Source organism: Topomyia yanbarensis, chromosome 3 (genome assembly GCF_030247195.1).
Source record: "Topomyia yanbarensis strain Yona2022 chromosome 3, ASM3024719v1, whole genome shotgun sequence".
In the NCBI taxonomy this organism is placed as follows: Eukaryota; Metazoa; Arthropoda; class Insecta; order Diptera; family Culicidae; genus Topomyia; species Topomyia yanbarensis.
The window spans coordinates 282,509,481-282,527,836 of record NC_080672.1 but is presented as its reverse complement, the minus strand read 5'-3'; the positions used below and the strand labels follow the sequence as shown (position 1 = coordinate 282,527,836).

General features: G+C 38.0%; 1 protein-coding gene across 4 annotated transcripts in view; it reads left to right on the top strand.

Annotated features, from left to right (window-relative positions):
* LOC131689207 (potassium voltage-gated channel protein Shal) overlaps nucleotides 1–18,356 on the top strand; it is a 642,177-nt gene that overhangs the window by 461,062 nt on the left and 162,759 nt on the right. For all 4 annotated transcript variants that reach the window (XM_058974140.1, XM_058974138.1, XM_058974137.1 and 1 more), the window contains exon 6: nucleotides 14,675–17,096. In XM_058974140.1, the coding sequence (XP_058830123.1) occupies nucleotides 15,982–17,096 (1,115 nt within the window). In that variant the 5' untranslated portion in view covers nucleotides 14,675–15,981. The remainder of the gene's footprint in view (nucleotides 1–14,674; nucleotides 17,097–18,356) is intronic.

The following is an 18,356-nucleotide window of genomic DNA, read 5'->3' as shown; positions in this document are numbered from 1 at the left end:
ACATCAGTGAGCTGAAGCTATTAATCTAAGCAATTTGGAATGCATCTTATACAGTTTTGAATCTTTTAGATAGAAAGCTGGTACCGATATGGGAATTTCATGCGTGACCATACTCTTCAATCCGTAATACCGGAACCAGAAGCTAGAATTAAATTAACTTCAATAGCTGCCTATTGGAACATTGTACCTTTCATTTGAGACTAATTTGATAAAATCGGTTCAGCCATCTCTGAGTAAGTCACATTCATACACACACACATACGCAAGCACACAGCCATTTGCCAAACTCGACGAACTGAGTCGAATGGTATAAGGGACTCAGCCGTTTGGGCCTTGGTTAAAAAGCCGATTTTGAGAATGATTGTATAGGATTTCTATATGAGAAAGGCAAAGCTGAATAATGTATGCATTTTGGTGGAATAGCACATGAGCTCTTGTTTTGTTTCGTTTACAGGTTGCGGGAAGACAAAATTAAGCGCAAGGAACTATTTAAACGCGCTTATACCGAAAGAAACTCCTGCAGTCCAAATCGCTTGCAAAAAGGTGACTGAAGACATGTGAAAGTTATCGCAATTTCTAAACCTAGAAAACTTTCCTCCAATCAAAACTTATATCGTCCGATTTCATTGCTATCGGTCGATGGAGGAAATTATTCAAATAAATTCTCCTACGACGTCTCGATAATTAGGTTGAGGTGAACGGCTTGCTATCAGTTTTTTTTTGGAGGGGAAAGAGAAAAAACGATTGTTGAGTGCTGCATTCGTCATAAATTCAACTCACTTATGCAAAATAGAATAAATGGTATCCTTTTACAATTTAGGGGTAATCAGAACCGTCCTACGGGAAAATTCAGACCAATTTTATTTATTATTTTTACAATGCAATTATTTTAACTATGAAATCTTTATTGGAGAACCTTCTTAAGATGCAAAAATAAAATAAATTGTGTTAAAACAACTAATCTTGGAAGTCACAGTTTTCGATTGGTGCATCATGTATTTTTTTGCTGCGGCCTGTGCAATCTTATGAACAGTCGCAAGCTGCTGAACGGTGGTTGATGGAATAGGCGATCCGTCTGGTCCCGTACGCTAATTTCGTACAAAAGTGGGGAGCGTCTTGAAAACATCTGTGTTTTCACCCAATCAAAAATCATTCCATAAAATAAGAGGCTCAAGCAAAAAAGTGAAACACGTTGCTTCTCCTTTCAAAACAAAACTGTAGAATGAGATTCCTTTTTCAAAATTATTGTTTCAGAATGGCGTGTCCACGAATATGTAAGATAATCAGATAGTCTTACGATTTTCTACATTATTCCGTATCCCATCATTATACTTTAGATATGCTTATCAACCGCATATGGACTCGTAGACGATAATCATTATGCACGCGGAGAACGATTCTACAGCATTCCCTTCGAGTCATTACTTCATCCTCAGGGATAATCTCACCACAACTGAATCTCTACGCTTAACTTGGGTTGATCATACTCCGTTCTTTCTGGGGATGCGGGAAAATCTGAAAAAAAATTAACCAGAAAATGTTATCAATTTACTTTATATTGGTGCACTAGATGGTGAAATGTATGGATTATCCGATAGCTGCACTTTAGGAACAATTATACCTAAAGTAGCAACTAAGACATGGTCCAAAAGGTTTGGCGTACGCCGCGGCTTCATTCGTGTGATGTCTAGTCCCATGTCCAACAATTATACTTTAGATATGCATATCAACCAATATGGATTCGTAGACGGTAATCATTGTGCACACGAAAAATGATACTACGGCATTGAGCATGTTGTTGGGTCATGCACTGAACGTTTTGAAGCCATATCCGAATTAGTAAATTGTTTACAAGTTCGAGGAATATTACTCCATGTTCCTTCCCGAGACTTACCGCGATGCTCTACATATACCAGCTATCTTTTTTTTTTAAATAAAAAACAATACCTGTCAAAATTTGATTATTATCATCTCCTAATTTCTCTCATTCTAAACTATTCATAAACTGATCAGATTTACCGAGAATTTCGTTTTTTTAATTCAGTCAATCGCAGAGAAAAAGAATTACAAGAAGCTAAGAAAAAAGTTAAGCTTACAATTATGGTAATTATTATAGTGGTAATTTTAAACAAATTATTACTTTGATAATATGTTAGTTTTGATTTTTTTGTGACATACTGTGTAAAAATAAGAAACTCCGGCATACAAAATTTTCGCAAATGCCTTGTTAAATAAACGTGTTGAGAAAAAAAGAACCAAATGATAGATAAAATTAATTGCTTGCTTCACGGCTATAGCTTGTGCTGTGTGGTTTTTGGTTTCTGTTCTATTGATAAACGTTTGATTTCTATACCAGATGGCAATATGCCCTATGAAATAACATCTAAAGTTCAAATAAGTTGCCCTGAAAAAATATTAAATAATATATTATACAATTCTAGTCAAATTTTGCATAATTTTATAATTTTAATCATTATTAAATCAAGATGTACAACAGACTAGTTCTAATTTACTCTGAGAACCGGCTTTAATAGGCTCTGCCAATTTCTTTTGGTGTTATTTTGTTCGGCATGCAGTCATCTCGTATAGTAAAACATAGTTTGACAAAAGACAGAAACCTATGATTCCCGGGAGAAGGCAAAATACATAAACCGAAACGTTAAATAGACACATTCCTGTTTTTTCACCAAGTGACTGTATATCGAACAAAATAACATCTGAAATTCAAGTCAGGCGACCTGACTAACCAATTTCTTTTGAAACCTAGGTCACTTCAAAACTTGTAACCAATCGATTGTGTCATCGCAAGAATGCACCAGTTTCAAAATAGCAAATTCTATATCTCGTTCCTTCTTTGATTGCAAATTATATTTGCTCCCAATCAATATGTTTGGATACGCCCCGGTTTATAGGTGATTAAAACCCTTAAATCATCCCCTGATCACAGAAGTTCAGTTTATCCCTCAGTGATAAAGTTTTCCGCTTTGGTGCATAATTTAAACAACGTAATCAAAACAAGTGGTCATAATTAATGTTTAATTGCTAGGCATAAACTGGAATGAAAAAAAACGCAACGGCAGCTATAAAAACCAGTACCAGTAATTGTTGCCTCGCTCACAGCCCACAGGGAGCCGAAGAATTCCAACAAGTCCCAAAATTGATTGTTTTCCACTACGATACCCTCCACTGCCGTATTTTACTGCCAGATTCACACCGCATTCTCCCCTAGAAAGAAGCGTATAATTATCTTCAATTCATTAGGTTTATGTTTTAATCCGATCTGTGCCGGAAGTTGAAAACATGCAGAAAGCATACGTCCGACGCTCGTCGTCATTCGATCGATGTCATGACGTATAATCTACTTCCGTTGATAGCCCAATTAAATTTTAGAGACTCCAGTATAAATTTAAGATAAGCCATTTGCATCCTACCAAAAATGTTTCTCTGTCATTTATGCTTGAGTGTGTTCCGGTAGTTATCACGATGAATAATTCTTACTGCCAAACTTTATTCATGAAATGATAAAAGTAGTTTTATTCACCCGATAGAAGTGCAAAATGAGAGACGGTGTGCAATCAAATCCTAAAACTCGAAGCTTACTGAATAGTTCTAGGAAAGAACCAATCACTCAGCCAAGCTCTGTCTTCCTATAATTGGTTTACGGTTGAGCCAGCTCACAGCGTGTTAACGCAGCATGCACGGAAGGCGAACACAAAAGTTTGCTATGTAGTATAAACTATGTCATACTGTGGTAGGAAACAAAGGGATAAATCTTCGGGAAACTCTATGCTTACTTATATAACCCTATTCCACGCTTTTCTAAATTTTCTTTCTTCATCGTCTGGCTCGTTACAACAAAAAAGGAAAAAATTGATTCACTCTCAGTCGTCAATAAATAGGAAAAAAGAGAACCATTGCCAGAAGACCCACCTCTTGATCGGCAGCTACTACGCGATTTGGTCTTCTATACGGACGAAGCAATTCCGTAGTATCGACCCAATGTCGCGGCCCAGGATCCCGAAGATGCAGTATTAAGTTGACTTGTGAACTTCAGGTCATGAATGATAACGTTCTTCCAATGGACCTGGAATTTGTGCAGAAGCTGGATCAATAATCAGGAATCAGTAGTGACTGGCACGTTCCCCATTCAAAATTTGTTCCCATTTTTTAGGATCTAGAAGGAGCACGCTTCTCGCAACTACCAGTATTCACACATGATGTTAAGGGACTCAATTTTCGATTCGCCGAAAATCTACACGCATCAACGAATTAATAAAAAAGAGTGAGAATTTACAATCCAGCAAAGTCCATACAATTAAATCCAATTCTTCAATCACTTATTCAAAATTTAATGCCAGTTTACCAACTCATGCGTAATACCATCAGAGCAGAGAGTTACATCTAATACCTCTTCTCTGCTAGATCGTGCAAATGTTGGGTAATTTACTACATTAAGTATATGCAAATTTGTGCTGCTTAAATAGTCCAACAATTCGGTTCCTCTAAAATTAATATCTGAGCTGCCTTAAATTATGTGGTAAGTAATGACATCACTGCCGATTATAAGTGGAAACCCACTTGTGACGAATATGTTGAACGATAGACGATTATGTTATCAACAGTCATATTGACTGTGACAGCACAAATATCACGAGTTGTGAAGTATTTCAATCTATAAAGCATACATTAGTCAATTTTCATTTTATTTTTTTTAGAATTATGAATTTTTGAACAAAAATCTGCGAAAATCCCAACCCGAACCCGAAATCTCTTCATTATTCTTCTTTATTTCGTGGTTTCTCCGTGTCAATTGATTTTTAACGATCTGTCACGAGTTTTTATTTGGTTAAGAAACGGGAAATTGGGCAAGCCACTTAATTAGGCGAATGCTAAGATCATCCTACCACTTTTAACGGTGCCAGCGGTTTTGTTCGGTTTATTATCTTGCATGAAATGACACTTCAAATGCAGCATATGGAAGTGTGGAATCTTCAAATATCCTGACACAAAAACTCCGTACCAACCCGACCAGAAGAAAATACCTGACCAATAACCCGAGCATATTTTTGCTGCTATCATACCAAAACCTTGCATTAATTGATTATTAATACCTCATTGAAGTATTAAGCTGGTATTTAAGAAACATTCTTCAATACCTGCTTAATACTTCAATGAGGTATAATACTTTATTTTAGTATTATTTATGTATTCCAGTTATTTTTACAAATACCAAACCAATACCATATTGAATACCTCCATATAGTGAGTTTTGTTATTGGAAGGTTGAAAAGGTTTAGTAGTTATTCGTAGTACATGTTTCAGTTATTATTTCAAGTATTTTACCTCTTATGCAGGGCTCCTCAATGCCTTATTGTGATGTTAAGTATTGGGTACAGTATACCTGAATTTGGTATTCTTAAGTTATCTTTTTCTGCTCGGGAAGAAAAACAACTCTCAACCATAATATTCACTCATACATGTTTGAATTTCGTGTGACTAACATTCATAATTTTTGCCTTTCTCATATAGAAAGGTTATGCAATCACTCTGAAAAACGTCAACCTAATCCCGGCCCGGAGGGCCGAGTGTCATATCCCATTCGACTCAGTTCGTCGAGATCGGAAAAAGTCTGTATGTGTGTGTGTATGTATGTGCGTATGTGTCAAATAATGTCACTCATTTTTCTCAGAGATGGCTGGACCGATTTGCCCAAACTTAGTCTCAAATGAAAGGTGCAACCTTCCCATCGGCTGCTATTGAATTTTGGATCGATCGGAATTCTGGTTCCGGAATTACGGGTTTCAGAGTGCGGCCACACAGAAATTTCTCATATAAACTATAGGAAAAATTAAAAACTGAATTTTTATTTTTGATGCTAAATGTGTTCAAGGTGCATGAAACGTCGAGATTTGATGCAAACTCGAAAAAAAAATTTGACTACGATTCACTTTTTTGGATTTTGGCACATTTTTGCCTTTCTCATATAGAAAGGTTATGCAATCACTCTGAAAAACGTCAACCTAATCCCGGCCAAATTTTTTTTCGACTCGTTTAGAGTTTCTGGATTTTAACAGGGGCGTAGTTGATGGTTTACGGAGAGTGGTTACACCCCCCCTCTACTGTTCGCGCCCCTCCTTTGAAAATCTCCTTAAATCACCCCTCAGACCACCACCCCATCCAGCCCTCATACCCCTCCCTTTCAACCCCATCATCTTTTAACCACCACTATATTACAAAGCATACCAATTTAAGCTGGGGAGTCGTTCGTTCATGGGACTTTCGCCCTCCTCACATGACAAAATGAGTTAGCAAGCAGATAACATTGATCTAATGCTGATTAGGCTAATGAAGTATGATATTTTTTTGTTTCAAGTGTTTCACCGTCGACACGTAGCTCATCAAGTTCGTGGCTGGCATGCCATTGTGTATAAGTGCAAAGTGTACTAAGAATGTAATGGACATTTCCACAATTATGTTGAACATAAAAAGCCTCCGTGCCATAGTTTAGAGAAATGAGAAAGGCACAATTGCACCGCTAGGTGGATTAAAACAGGTTTTTTAACTTTGAACCAATCGTTTCCCGTCAAATCAAACCATTTTACACCTTTGTCTCATCTAACCAGAAGATGTCTTGCTATATTTTTTAGCATTTTCGGAACCAACTTACTTTAGTTGTTCTATGGCGAACTCCAGTCGATTTTCCAGGTGTCTACTGGTCTAGTAGGCCTTGAGGCTCCAACAAGTTTATGCTCTACTAACCTACTATTTTATGAGTGACACTGATCATGATCATCCGTAATCTTCGATACTGTTTATAATGTATCCATAGCGGAATATTGTATAAGAATCGTTAACAGGGGTTGTTTTTCTGGGCATCCAGTCGCTACACATGGTTACGCATCATCACGAACATTGAAAACATATCGTCAGTCTTGCAGGAAGACAAGAGCAATATCTCACTGCGATTTTCCCTCTTTCACCATTTTTTTAATCAAAATCTTTTTTTTTTAAAAATGGTATCCTACATTTCTCTATAAGCTCTAATTCGCTAAAACTGGGCTATTGATTCAATTTTTGATGTTTCTCCTAAGTTGAATATACGAACAACAGTATTTAAACTGCAAAACTTTATGCAATAAAAAAATTCTGATCTGATAACGAATATGGTCAAATTCATGCCTTTAACTATTATGCGGATAAACCATAAGGTTTGAGTCTCGGTGACTTTAGAAAAAAATTTAGAATCATTAAGGCGGATTTTGCGAACTAGACGGCCATGTTTGAAATTGAAGTGTAAAGGCAGTTCTGATCTGTAACTTTCCACTGGAAGCAGACAAAGAGTTTGAATCTTCAGCAAAGTTGTAGAAAATGTTATTTTTACCAGTTCAGCTGAAGATACCAACTCACTAACTATGGCAATTTCCTTGTTATGTGACGTTTTACTAAGCCACTATTTAAAAATCCGTTTTTAAGACCTTTGTAATATTTATTTCTCTCCCAAAATATACTCTGCACTGTTTTTGATATTAGAAAATCAAAAACTTTGCAGACCATTTCAATATGCTACGATGTTTTTATAATGAGATATAGGTGTTTCTTGTATTAAAAATGTCACGCTTTCACACTTCAGTTTGGAACTTTTCAAAATCCTCCTTAACGACTCCTACAACTTTTCTTAAGGACGGGGTTTAGCATGAAAAAAATACATTTTGCGATCTTTTAGTAATTTGGGTGAAGCGAATGGTTCGAAATATCGAGATAACAGAACGACAACACCCTCGAAGAGATATTGTCATTCAAATACGGCTTAAACTATAGCTCTTTACCTCACTGGGTTAGAAACAATAGCATAGCCGTAAGTGTCAGCTTTCTGTACATAGGTTCATCTATATATGGAGAATGAAAAATCCAGATGCGCTGTTGCATTACTGCAGGGCAGTTACAGTTGCAATATTCGGATTCACAAAGATCACACGAATAATACTCAGAACGCTTAATAGTAGACTAAGTTAGAATACTGCAATTGTGTATGGAAAAATATAGCATATTCGGCAGAAAAGTCTTTGTTTGAACGCAAGTTTGCAAGCTACGCCAATGATTGGCATGTTTGGATGCAGAGCGAATATTGTGCTCTACTCAACTTATCGACAGTGGTAGAACTAATTCTGAACCAACGAAGTCAGCCACAACGCCAGCTCTAGCCAATTGTTCCTCCTATTCATTTCCAGTGATACCGGAATAACCGGGTACATATAGAAGGTAGATAGAATTTGAAATGCTAAATTTTTCGATTTGAGATCGACATGCGATTACTAATTTCGATCTCGAATGTGCCGTACTTAATGTTTCCAGGGCAACCTGACTGTCAGAGCAAAAATAGATTATTTTACCGCAAATTCCCTGTTGAAGTGCCGATTTTACGCCACACAGAATTGCAAAGATTTCTGCTTGGAATACGGTACAGTATCTACCAAGCGAAGGAGACTGGTTTAAACTAATTTCACGACAATAGACGGTTTGGCCTTCCAACAAAGAACCGTCAGTGTAACAAACTACGTATTCTTCAAGTTGTCGCTCAATCAAGCCAGACAGCCATTCCTCGCGAAGAGGAATTCCCACATTGAATGTTTTAAATTGAAAACTACATGGGAGTGTTAGGTCACTGGGAGCAGGTGTATACTCATCCCAAGTAACCATTGGGGGCCACAGTGTTGTGGTGCTGGTTGCACGATCTATTCAGTTACTGCACCAGAGCCCAGTAACCTTAAGATGTTATGCACAAGAAAGTGCTTCTAGTTCCAGAAACACATGTAGCGATTGTTTGTTAAAGAGTGCCTCTAGCAGCAGCATATTCACCATTGCAAGTTCTAATCGAACTGATATAAAAGTCTTTCGATTTCGAAACTAACTTATTTAAGCTGCTAGTCTTGTTGAAACTTGAGACATTTATGCAGAGGCTTTTCCAACCACTTCGCTGAGTGGACCAAAGGACAATTATGTATGCTTTGCGAACCAACTTAAAGGCCTCCGACCCGTTCCTGCGTCTGCGATTTCAAGCTCTTTTACATGATTTTTTGAGTCAAACAAGTTCGGTAGTCCACCAAGGTGTTCCTATAGAAGCACGCATAACTCGAATCGGGCAAGCCTCTTGGTATGCTGCTACTATGAGTGAGTTTGTTTTATTCACGACCTCATCCAAGTCACGCGGAGATTCAATTGTCAGAAGATACCGCTGAAACCTAGTCGCCAAGGCCTCTGGTTCTAGTTCGTAGATTTGGGATTACGATATGTGACGATATCTAGCGAGATGTTTAAATGATCAAATACAGTGTAGGTACTTATGATCAGATTACGATGGTTAGAGTTCGTTTGGTGCGAGCTAGTTTGCCAACTCGTGTGAGAGCAGAGAGTTACATCTAACACCTCTTCTCTGTCAGCTCGCGCAAATGTTGGGCGATTTCCTTCATTATGCATGTGCAGTAGAGTGGCTCGCGGTTGTATGGAAAAACTTCAAAATAATTTAAACTAGCGGGCACAGCAATTTTTGAGTTCCCTTTGTGGTCCCAAATGCCTGTGCAAAATTTGGTAGCGGTTGGTTGCTTCCCGGGTTTGCGCATTGCGTTCAAAGTTTGTATGGGATTTGATATGGGTAAATGAATTATTTTGCATTTACGTTAATAAAGATCGCTATTTCACGGAATATGAAAAACCAGCTTTGTAAAACTATAGTTGAAACCTTGGTTAACAACTTTGTCGAAGACTAGCTACGAGTTTTCAAAAAATAGTTATAACGATTTTAAAACTTATGGTAAAATCCAAATGCTAAAATTGATTATTTTTTCCAACACAGCCGGCGCACCACCGACATCGACATTAAAAACATAAATAAATGAGAATATATTCATCGCAAAGACTTGGTACCTTTGAATGGCCAGTTCCGTTGATTCCGGAGTATGGTCCCAAGGGGTTACTTTTATCAACTTGCAAACTTATATCATGTAACGTATCGAAAACATCTATTAGGCTTCACAGGATGATTAAAGGCATTGAAAATAAGTTTGAAGGTCATTTGACTGCGATGGTGAGTTTCGGTGTATCCGGAATATGGTTCCAAAGAGTCACTTTTATCGAATCGCAGACCTTCATAATTAGAGGTGTGCGCCGCGCCACCTATTTTAGGATAAAAATTATCGGCGCGCCGACAATTTCTACCTGAAATCGGCGGCGCGGCGCACAATTCTATTCATAATACAATGTATCAACAACCTCTACTGAGCTTCACGAGAGGCTTGAACTCGAGCGAAATCAAACATCAAAAGAATAACAAATCTTATGTTGATGTCAGCATGAAATTGAAATCTTGATTTGATTTTAAACTACGATGGACAAATGTGATATCAAATTTGCTTTTCAATACTTTCATACTTTGCGTTCCTTATAGATTTTTTTTTATTTCTTGGAAAAATAATAATTTGAACACTATCGACACGAAACTGACTGGTTTATCAATTTGCTCTAAAGAGCAAAATATACAACCATTCAACATCACGTTTTCAACTTTTTATCAGATTCGAAAAAAAATTGGAGACGATTTGGCCGTGTTGGACGCTTACGGCGAATCCAGAAAATGATCACTTTTATCAATTTGAACCCGTAGCATGCGAAGCGTTAAGAATATTGAACGTATGATCAATTTAATATACCCTTAAAACCTCGATTTATAGCAAAAAAACTTTTTTCAGGATTTTCAGTACGAAAATTTTTTTTACAAATTTTTCAACAGATTTTAAATTCTCTAAGTGTTTTGAAAAGAAGAAGAAATGATATACTATGTTATGTTCTTTCGTTAAAATGACTAAGCGGTTTGGGGACAACAATATTAAAGTAACCATTATTTTTTTCATTAAAAACATAAACATTGCTCTACATTTTTATTAGGAAGCGTTTTTCTATAAATAGAAATTTAGGGAGTTTTTTTTTTAAATTTAAAACTTGCTCGCATAAACTTTTAAGTGGAAAATCTCGAATAAACTTTTCAAAAAATTGATTTTTTTGCTCGATTATGCACACATTCAAAAGATTGTGTATGAACATTGAATTTGAAATTCGAAAAAAAAAATGGAAGATATAAAAATAGTATCTTATAGTGCGAGACAATACCTCACTAGCCCCTTACAAGTTCATGCGAGCACGTTTATAATTTGGAAAAAAATAAATCTTCCATTTTTCAACCGAACGCTTATGCTAGGTCGTTGGATGCGAAATTGGATGCTCTCTCTAAAATTTTATTAAAACAAAGACGCTTCTTTAGAAGAACGTTGAGTAATTTTCATATTTTTCAGAATTTTCATGGAAAAATTGCAAAATGATGAGTGTTTCCATATTGTTGACCCAAAACCGCAAAGTATCTTGGACAAAAATGGACATAACAGAGCATACCGTTGGAAAGGTCATTTTTTCTCCTTTCTAAAACACACTAAGAAAAATTTAGAAATTGGTTAAAAAATGGTAGAAATTTTTTAAATGCAGAAAGTTCCGAAAAATAGTTTTTTGCCATAAATTAACATTTTGAGGGTATACAACATTTTTCAAACATTGTCTTGTGTTGCATTTGGCGAGATGTACAACCTATACTAGGCCACTGCACTGATAGAATATATTCGTAAATCGCTATGCATTAGTTTCGTACAGATAATTTTCATAAAATATACGAATTTTTCGTACATATAATGAATCGTTCGTAGTTCTATTGAAACACATTTATTTTTTATTACGAGTATTTCGTGAAAACCACGAAACGACTTTCGTTGGCTTATTACTAAACAGCTTCATTCGGCAAACGATTTGTTCGGTGCTATATACGAATATCTTTATAATATTTACGAACACCATTCGTCGAACCGTCAACGTCAACAGAGCTTCAATATGGAGTCATTGTTGCTATACGTCATACAATTGTTGATGATCACGACGGTCTCGGTCTAACTATTTAGTAGCCGTATCCGTGTCCGCCGGTTTCAGGAAGATTTTCTAAACCGCTTCCGCTTCTAGTTGATCCAGAATCTGGAGAAGTACGGATTCAGTTGAGCCATCGCGAACTGTTCGTTGGTTTTATATGAATAAGTTAGAGTTTTTCTCAGCCAGAGAAATGTCAAAATCATATGCTATTAAACAAGAAAACTTCTCTTAGATGGACGAAATAAATTCGAGCGACCAACGAAATTATTACACACAAACGCTTATTAAAATAAACAAAACAATTTGTTTCATTCACGAAAATTAATGTCGTTTCCAACGACAACATTCGTGCAATGTACAGTAAATAACTAAAATTCACGAAAACTTTCGTTCATCAAGTATCACAATAAAATCGATTTTGTCAGATCTGTTTTTTTAACTAAAAAATCGGTGTTGTCAAACATCGATCCCAAAAAATCGAATGAAAAAATAAGAAGATAATAAATACGAAAACTTTTCTAAGATGAACGAAAGGAATTCGTGCGACCAACGAAGTCGTTCGTAATATACACAAACATTTATTGAAATAAACGAATGATTTCATTTCAATCACGAAAAAATAATGTCGTTATCAACGATAACATTCGTGCCATGTACACTAGATAAGTAAAAGTTACTAAAACTTTTGTTCGTCAAGCGTCCATTTCTTCACACCACAATCTTTCTAGTACTCAATTATGATGAGCAGGTTGAAATTGAATCGAATTTGCCAGATCGATCTTTTTAATTAATAAAAAATCGGTGCTGTCAAACATCGATCTTAAAACATCAAATGCGACAAACGATATCACACCACAATCTTTTTAGTTCTCAATAGAAGGGAGCAGGTTGAATTAAAATCGATTTTGCCAGATCGATCCTTTAAGTTAGTTGAAAAAATCGTTGTTGTCAAACATCGATCCTAAAATATCGATTGAAAAAATAATATGCTAATGAATACGAAAACTTTCCTAGGATGAACGAAACGAAATCGTGCGACCAACGAAATCGTTCATCATATACATAAACATTTATTAAAATACACGAATCATTTCGTTTCGTTCACGAAAAATAATGTCGTTATCAACGATTACATTCGTGCAATGTAAACTAAATAAGTAAAATTTACGAAAACTTTCGTTCATCAAGCAGCCATTTCTTCATACCACAATAAAATCGATTTGGCCGCATCGATTTTTTTAAATAAAAAAAATCTATGTTGTCAAACATCGATCCCAAAGTATCGACTGAAAACAATTAGATGATAATAAATACGAACACTTTTCTAAGATAGACGAAATTAATTCGTGCGACCAACGAAATCGTTCGTAATATACACACGCGTATATTAAAATAAACAAAACATTTCGTTTCATTCACGAAAAATAATGTCGTTATCAACGATAACATTCGTGCAGTATACATTAAACGTGTAAAATTTACGAAAGATTTTGGTCACCAATCGGCCATTCTTGTTATTGAAATGAACGAAACCTACTATTTAGAATGCACGAAAATACTTCGTTGCAGAAAACGACGAATGAATTCGTGTATTGTATGATCGATTTCATTATATTTACGAATTTATATTATCAGTGTGAAAAGTACAAAATCACTGTAGCACCGTGTTATGAAGGAAAACCTATTTCTGCCACAACGCGAAAAAAACCCTTTTAAAATCATCAGAAGGTGACGGTTCACTATGCGGCTAAAATGCCGAGCAATAGACGTATGCATTTCTTGTTTATCTTATCAGCGGTCATATTGGCATGCGTCAATAGCACTATTACCAAAAAATACATGCACGAGGCATTTTACGTGGATTTGTCAGGTCATTTTTGTTGAAAGCTACGAAGACGGGGTTAAGTAGCTTTCCTACATAGAAGTTTCATTTATGGAAATACGGTTCCTGAACGAAAACTAAGGAAGCTCTTCCTTCCTGCGCAAGGCGGAATATATTCACGGCTCTGTATTTTACGAATCGCCGCAATAAAATTATCCGACATGTTTCCCAATAGACAATATATCCTCATTTATCCATTCGACCCCTTCGGAACGACGCCATCTTTTTACTAAGTTTAAATGGTTTCGGTATCCAAAAACTATTGAAAATTCCCAAGCGTTAATTTTGACCGCCTCGAGCCGTGTGAAATCAAATAATTGAAAAAGAAAACCGAAAAAAGTGTTGGACAAAGTTCAGCAGAGATGATTTATGCTTTGTCATCCGACAACTGCACATCCTTTTAACATTATCCCCGGAAACTATAACACCTCATCAAAACGTATGAAAGCGTTTTTACCGTTATGAGTACGCGAATGGTTTGCAGGCTATCCGTAATTTGATTAGACTACAAGAATTGAATAGAAAATATACGACACAATGGCATGAAGCCAACTGGACTACCACCCGAACGTAAACAATGCTCATTGTGCAAAACAAAATTTCGCAAACGATTTAGGACATAGAACGACAGTTAAACAGCAACCATCCATACCTAGTATTTATGAGGGCAGCGGATGCATTGTATGTCGAACATAGATTTACGTACGGATCCCGTTCATTTCATAGTGAAAGTGCCTCAATACAATTCAACAATTTTCACACAATAACGAGCAAGCACAAAACAAATCATACTAATAGCATTTTCTCTTTTCGGTTTCCTTCTCTTCCGCACAGATTGCTGAACGGTGAAGGTGGAAGCGTTTGTCTGACATCTAGGATGAGGTGGAAGCCGCTGGCAGTGGACTTGTAATCACCATCATCATCGTCATCTCCGTTGTGGTGCGCCCTCGAGAGCTTTACATTTCCCGGGTTTTAGCGTTTTTTTGTCTCCTGGTGGTTCCATTATACGTGTGTGCTTGGTGCAATGGTATATGGCGGCAGGGTCCGAAAGCGGTGCTCGTCCGGATTTGATACTTAGCGCCGTTTCGAGTTTTTATTTGTGAAGAATTATTGCTGCTTGTTAGAGTGTAGCTGGCAGAGAGCAGTGGCAAAAAGTTTAACATGCAGGCCAGCCAGAGAGAAGCCTCCCGGTAACTGAGCTGCCGTGGGGAACAGCTTCGCGAGGGCAACTACTGGAGAATTTTCAGGATCAAGTGATTGTGCGCGTGAGAGCAAACTGGAATCGTGTCCCTGACGTGCGGAATAGTGATCTTTGTGAAATGTTAGTAACATGAATGTGATTAAACATCTCAGCTGTGCCGCTTAGTTTGGGACGACGAACGCGATCAGTGACACCAGGCAGGATAGAGCTAAAGGTGCGAGAATTTTATGCTTCATTACCAGGAAAAGCTAGCTGACTGTTAGTGTAACGTTAATCAGGATCTGAAACATATTGTTGTGTGATAAGTGTGCAACAAACAGGTTCAACGAAGGTTTGTGAAATCTAAGACCAGAGAAACTTTGTATAGTTAAGACTTCCGCATTGGAAAAGAGGAAGCAGATTTACATAGGCTGAGAAATAATGAAATGAAATCTTCGCTGACATCTAACGATTTTGCTGTTCTCATTATTTTTCATCTACCTAGGCCGGAATCAGTATGATTATAACGGACAAGAAGGGAAAACAAAAAGGCGCTTAAGTGAACTCAATGCAGAGATTTGATCCACAGAATCCGTTGGGTTCTTCTTAAATCAACTCACGCTTCCCGGAATTTGATGGCACAAATCCTCTAGGAGCGTTCAGGAAAAATAAAATGAGTCATCTTCACTTAGCGACCAACGGAACAGACTGAACTGTGGAGTTTTTCGTCATTTCATATTCTCACAACGTGCGAGACAGTTAGATTAATACTTCAAGAAACTGTGAAAGGACCAGCAAAGAAGGTAACAAACCCCCCCGGAGGTAGAGTTGCCGTATATATAGAACATAACGGAGACGTCCAATTTTTGTGATTTGGGCCTTGTTCTAGGAGCGCGGCCACAATTACCGTGACGTTTCTAGAACTTTTCTCTGGGACCATTGAAAAATTCCACCGAATAGTATGGCTTCGGTCGCCGCTTGGTTGCCATTTGCACGGGCGGCGGCCATCGGGTGGGTCCCAATAGCATCCCATCCCCTACCAGCACCACCGGTTTTCAAGGATCGCCTTCGTTCGGAAGATGAGAAGCTTATCATCAACGTGTCCGGGCGACGGTTCGAGACCTGGCGAACGACAGTCGAAAAATACCCCGACACCCTGCTAGGTTCCAACGAACGGGACTTTTTCTACGATGAAGACAGCAAAGAGTATTTTTTCGATCGCGATCCGGATATCTTTAGGCACATATTAAATTACTATCGCACCGGAAAACTGCACTACCCTCGGCATGAGTGTTTGCTCAGCTACGACGAGGAATTAGCATTCTTCGGTATCATGCCAGACGTGATCGGAGACTGCTGCTATGAAGACTATCGAGATCGGAAACGCGAAAATGCCGAACGACTGATGGACGACAAACTGTCGGAGAATAGTGATAATAATTTGATACAGCTAACCAACATCAGACAACGGATGTGGCGAGCATTCGAGAATCCACATACTTCCACTGCCGCCCTCGTGTTCTACTATGTAACGGGCTTTTTCATTGCTGTATCTGTGATGGCCAACGTCGTCGAAACAGTGCCCTGTGGGCTACGGCCTGGTCGTGCCGGAACGCTGTCCTGTGGCGAACGGTACAAGATCGTATTTTTCTGTTTAGACACAGCTTGTGTAATGATATTCACCGCTGAATATCTGCTTCGGTTATTTGCTGCCCCGAATCGGTGCAAATTTATGCGGAGTGTTATGAGTATCATCGATGTGGTAGCCATCCTGCCGTACTACATCGGCCTTGGAATCACCGACAACGACGACGTGTCCGGCGCGTTCGTGACGCTGCGAGTGTTCCGTGTGTTCCGAATCTTCAAATTCTCCCGTCACTCCCAGGGTTTGCGAATTCTCGGCTACACGCTTAAATCCTGTGCCTCCGAACTGGGCTTCCTAGTGTTCTCACTCGCGATGGCCATCATAATCTTTGCAACGGTCATGTTCTATGCCGAAAAGAACGTGGACGGAACGAACTTCACCTCTATTCCAGCGGCTTTTTGGTATACAATTGTCACGATGACAACGTTAGGGTAAGTATCCGCAAATAAACGTAGAGTAATCATGCAATATTAGCCGCTAGAAAAGGGACCCACCGTATAACGCCAAAGGACCACTCTGGCAGCGCAGTGCTTCAAGGTACATCAAGGGAAACCATCGACCATAAAGCCAGTAATTACACATTTTTGCTTTCCCCTCTCAGTCAGAATGGAGAGTACTAGTTTGGTTCATTCTCAGTACGCGAATGGTGGGTGGTAGACGAAGGAACCGTTCGGTCCACGTGGAGAAAGTAATTATCGTTAATGGAAAAACATACCACAAAGCGCCATAATATCCAATGATTTGTTCTCTTGAAAAGATTGAATTCAGGGTTGGTGGGTGACGTTGGTCTTTTAGGTTTCTTCACGCTGTTTCGCTCGTGCCATCCTCCTATAAAGGTCAATAGGTTAGTGGAGGCAACCCTCGGGTGGGTGAAGGATATTGCGGCGCGCCCGCTTCAGGTACAATGTGTCAATCTAGTTCGCGAGTAAATAAAATTAATTACAGCTTGTTTCTCGATGACACTCGAGGATGGGAGTTCGGTGCCAAAAAGGGTGACTTTCGTCGGTAGACTGACAATTTTGCTACTTTTTGGACCCTTCTGATATTTTTTTTATTTTCGGGTGTTATCCTAAGTGGTTTATAATTGCCAGTCGTGAAAAGCAGGTGTAGATGACGCAGTGTTTCGGTCGCTTTTTTAAATGGAGTCCTTCTTGACATGAAAAGGAATAATGTTTCGTTGAAAGAAAAAAACTGAAGAATGAAGCTTTCCCATTTAAAAATCCCTTGAAATACTTCAGTCGAATCTAATTCCTAAATAATTTCGATAAAGTTATATAATTTTCAATAGCATGATTCTATGTCGTTTAGCGAATGATACCTACCTATATACCCCTTCCTCTATCCATTTTATTACTCTCTAAGAGCCAAATATACCCATTCAAACAACCGAATTATCAGTTGTATATTGTATTTCGTTCAATGCTCAAATAGATTATTCCTGCTAGACTTGTATTTCTGTTCCTACTACCTCTCAGATCCTGCATTATGAAGCTTCCGAGCCATTGAACAATTTCCGTTCCAATCGCAAGCTTTAGCGCCATTGAGAGTGTAGGTACATGAAACTGGATAACAAGTTTAGTCGGAGTGTATACAGTTTCATTCTCTGTTTCTGCCATAGCGACGTACACTGGTAGCGTGTTGTAGTGCTGATATGGAGGAAATGATACCGTACAGGAGCACCATACCGGGTG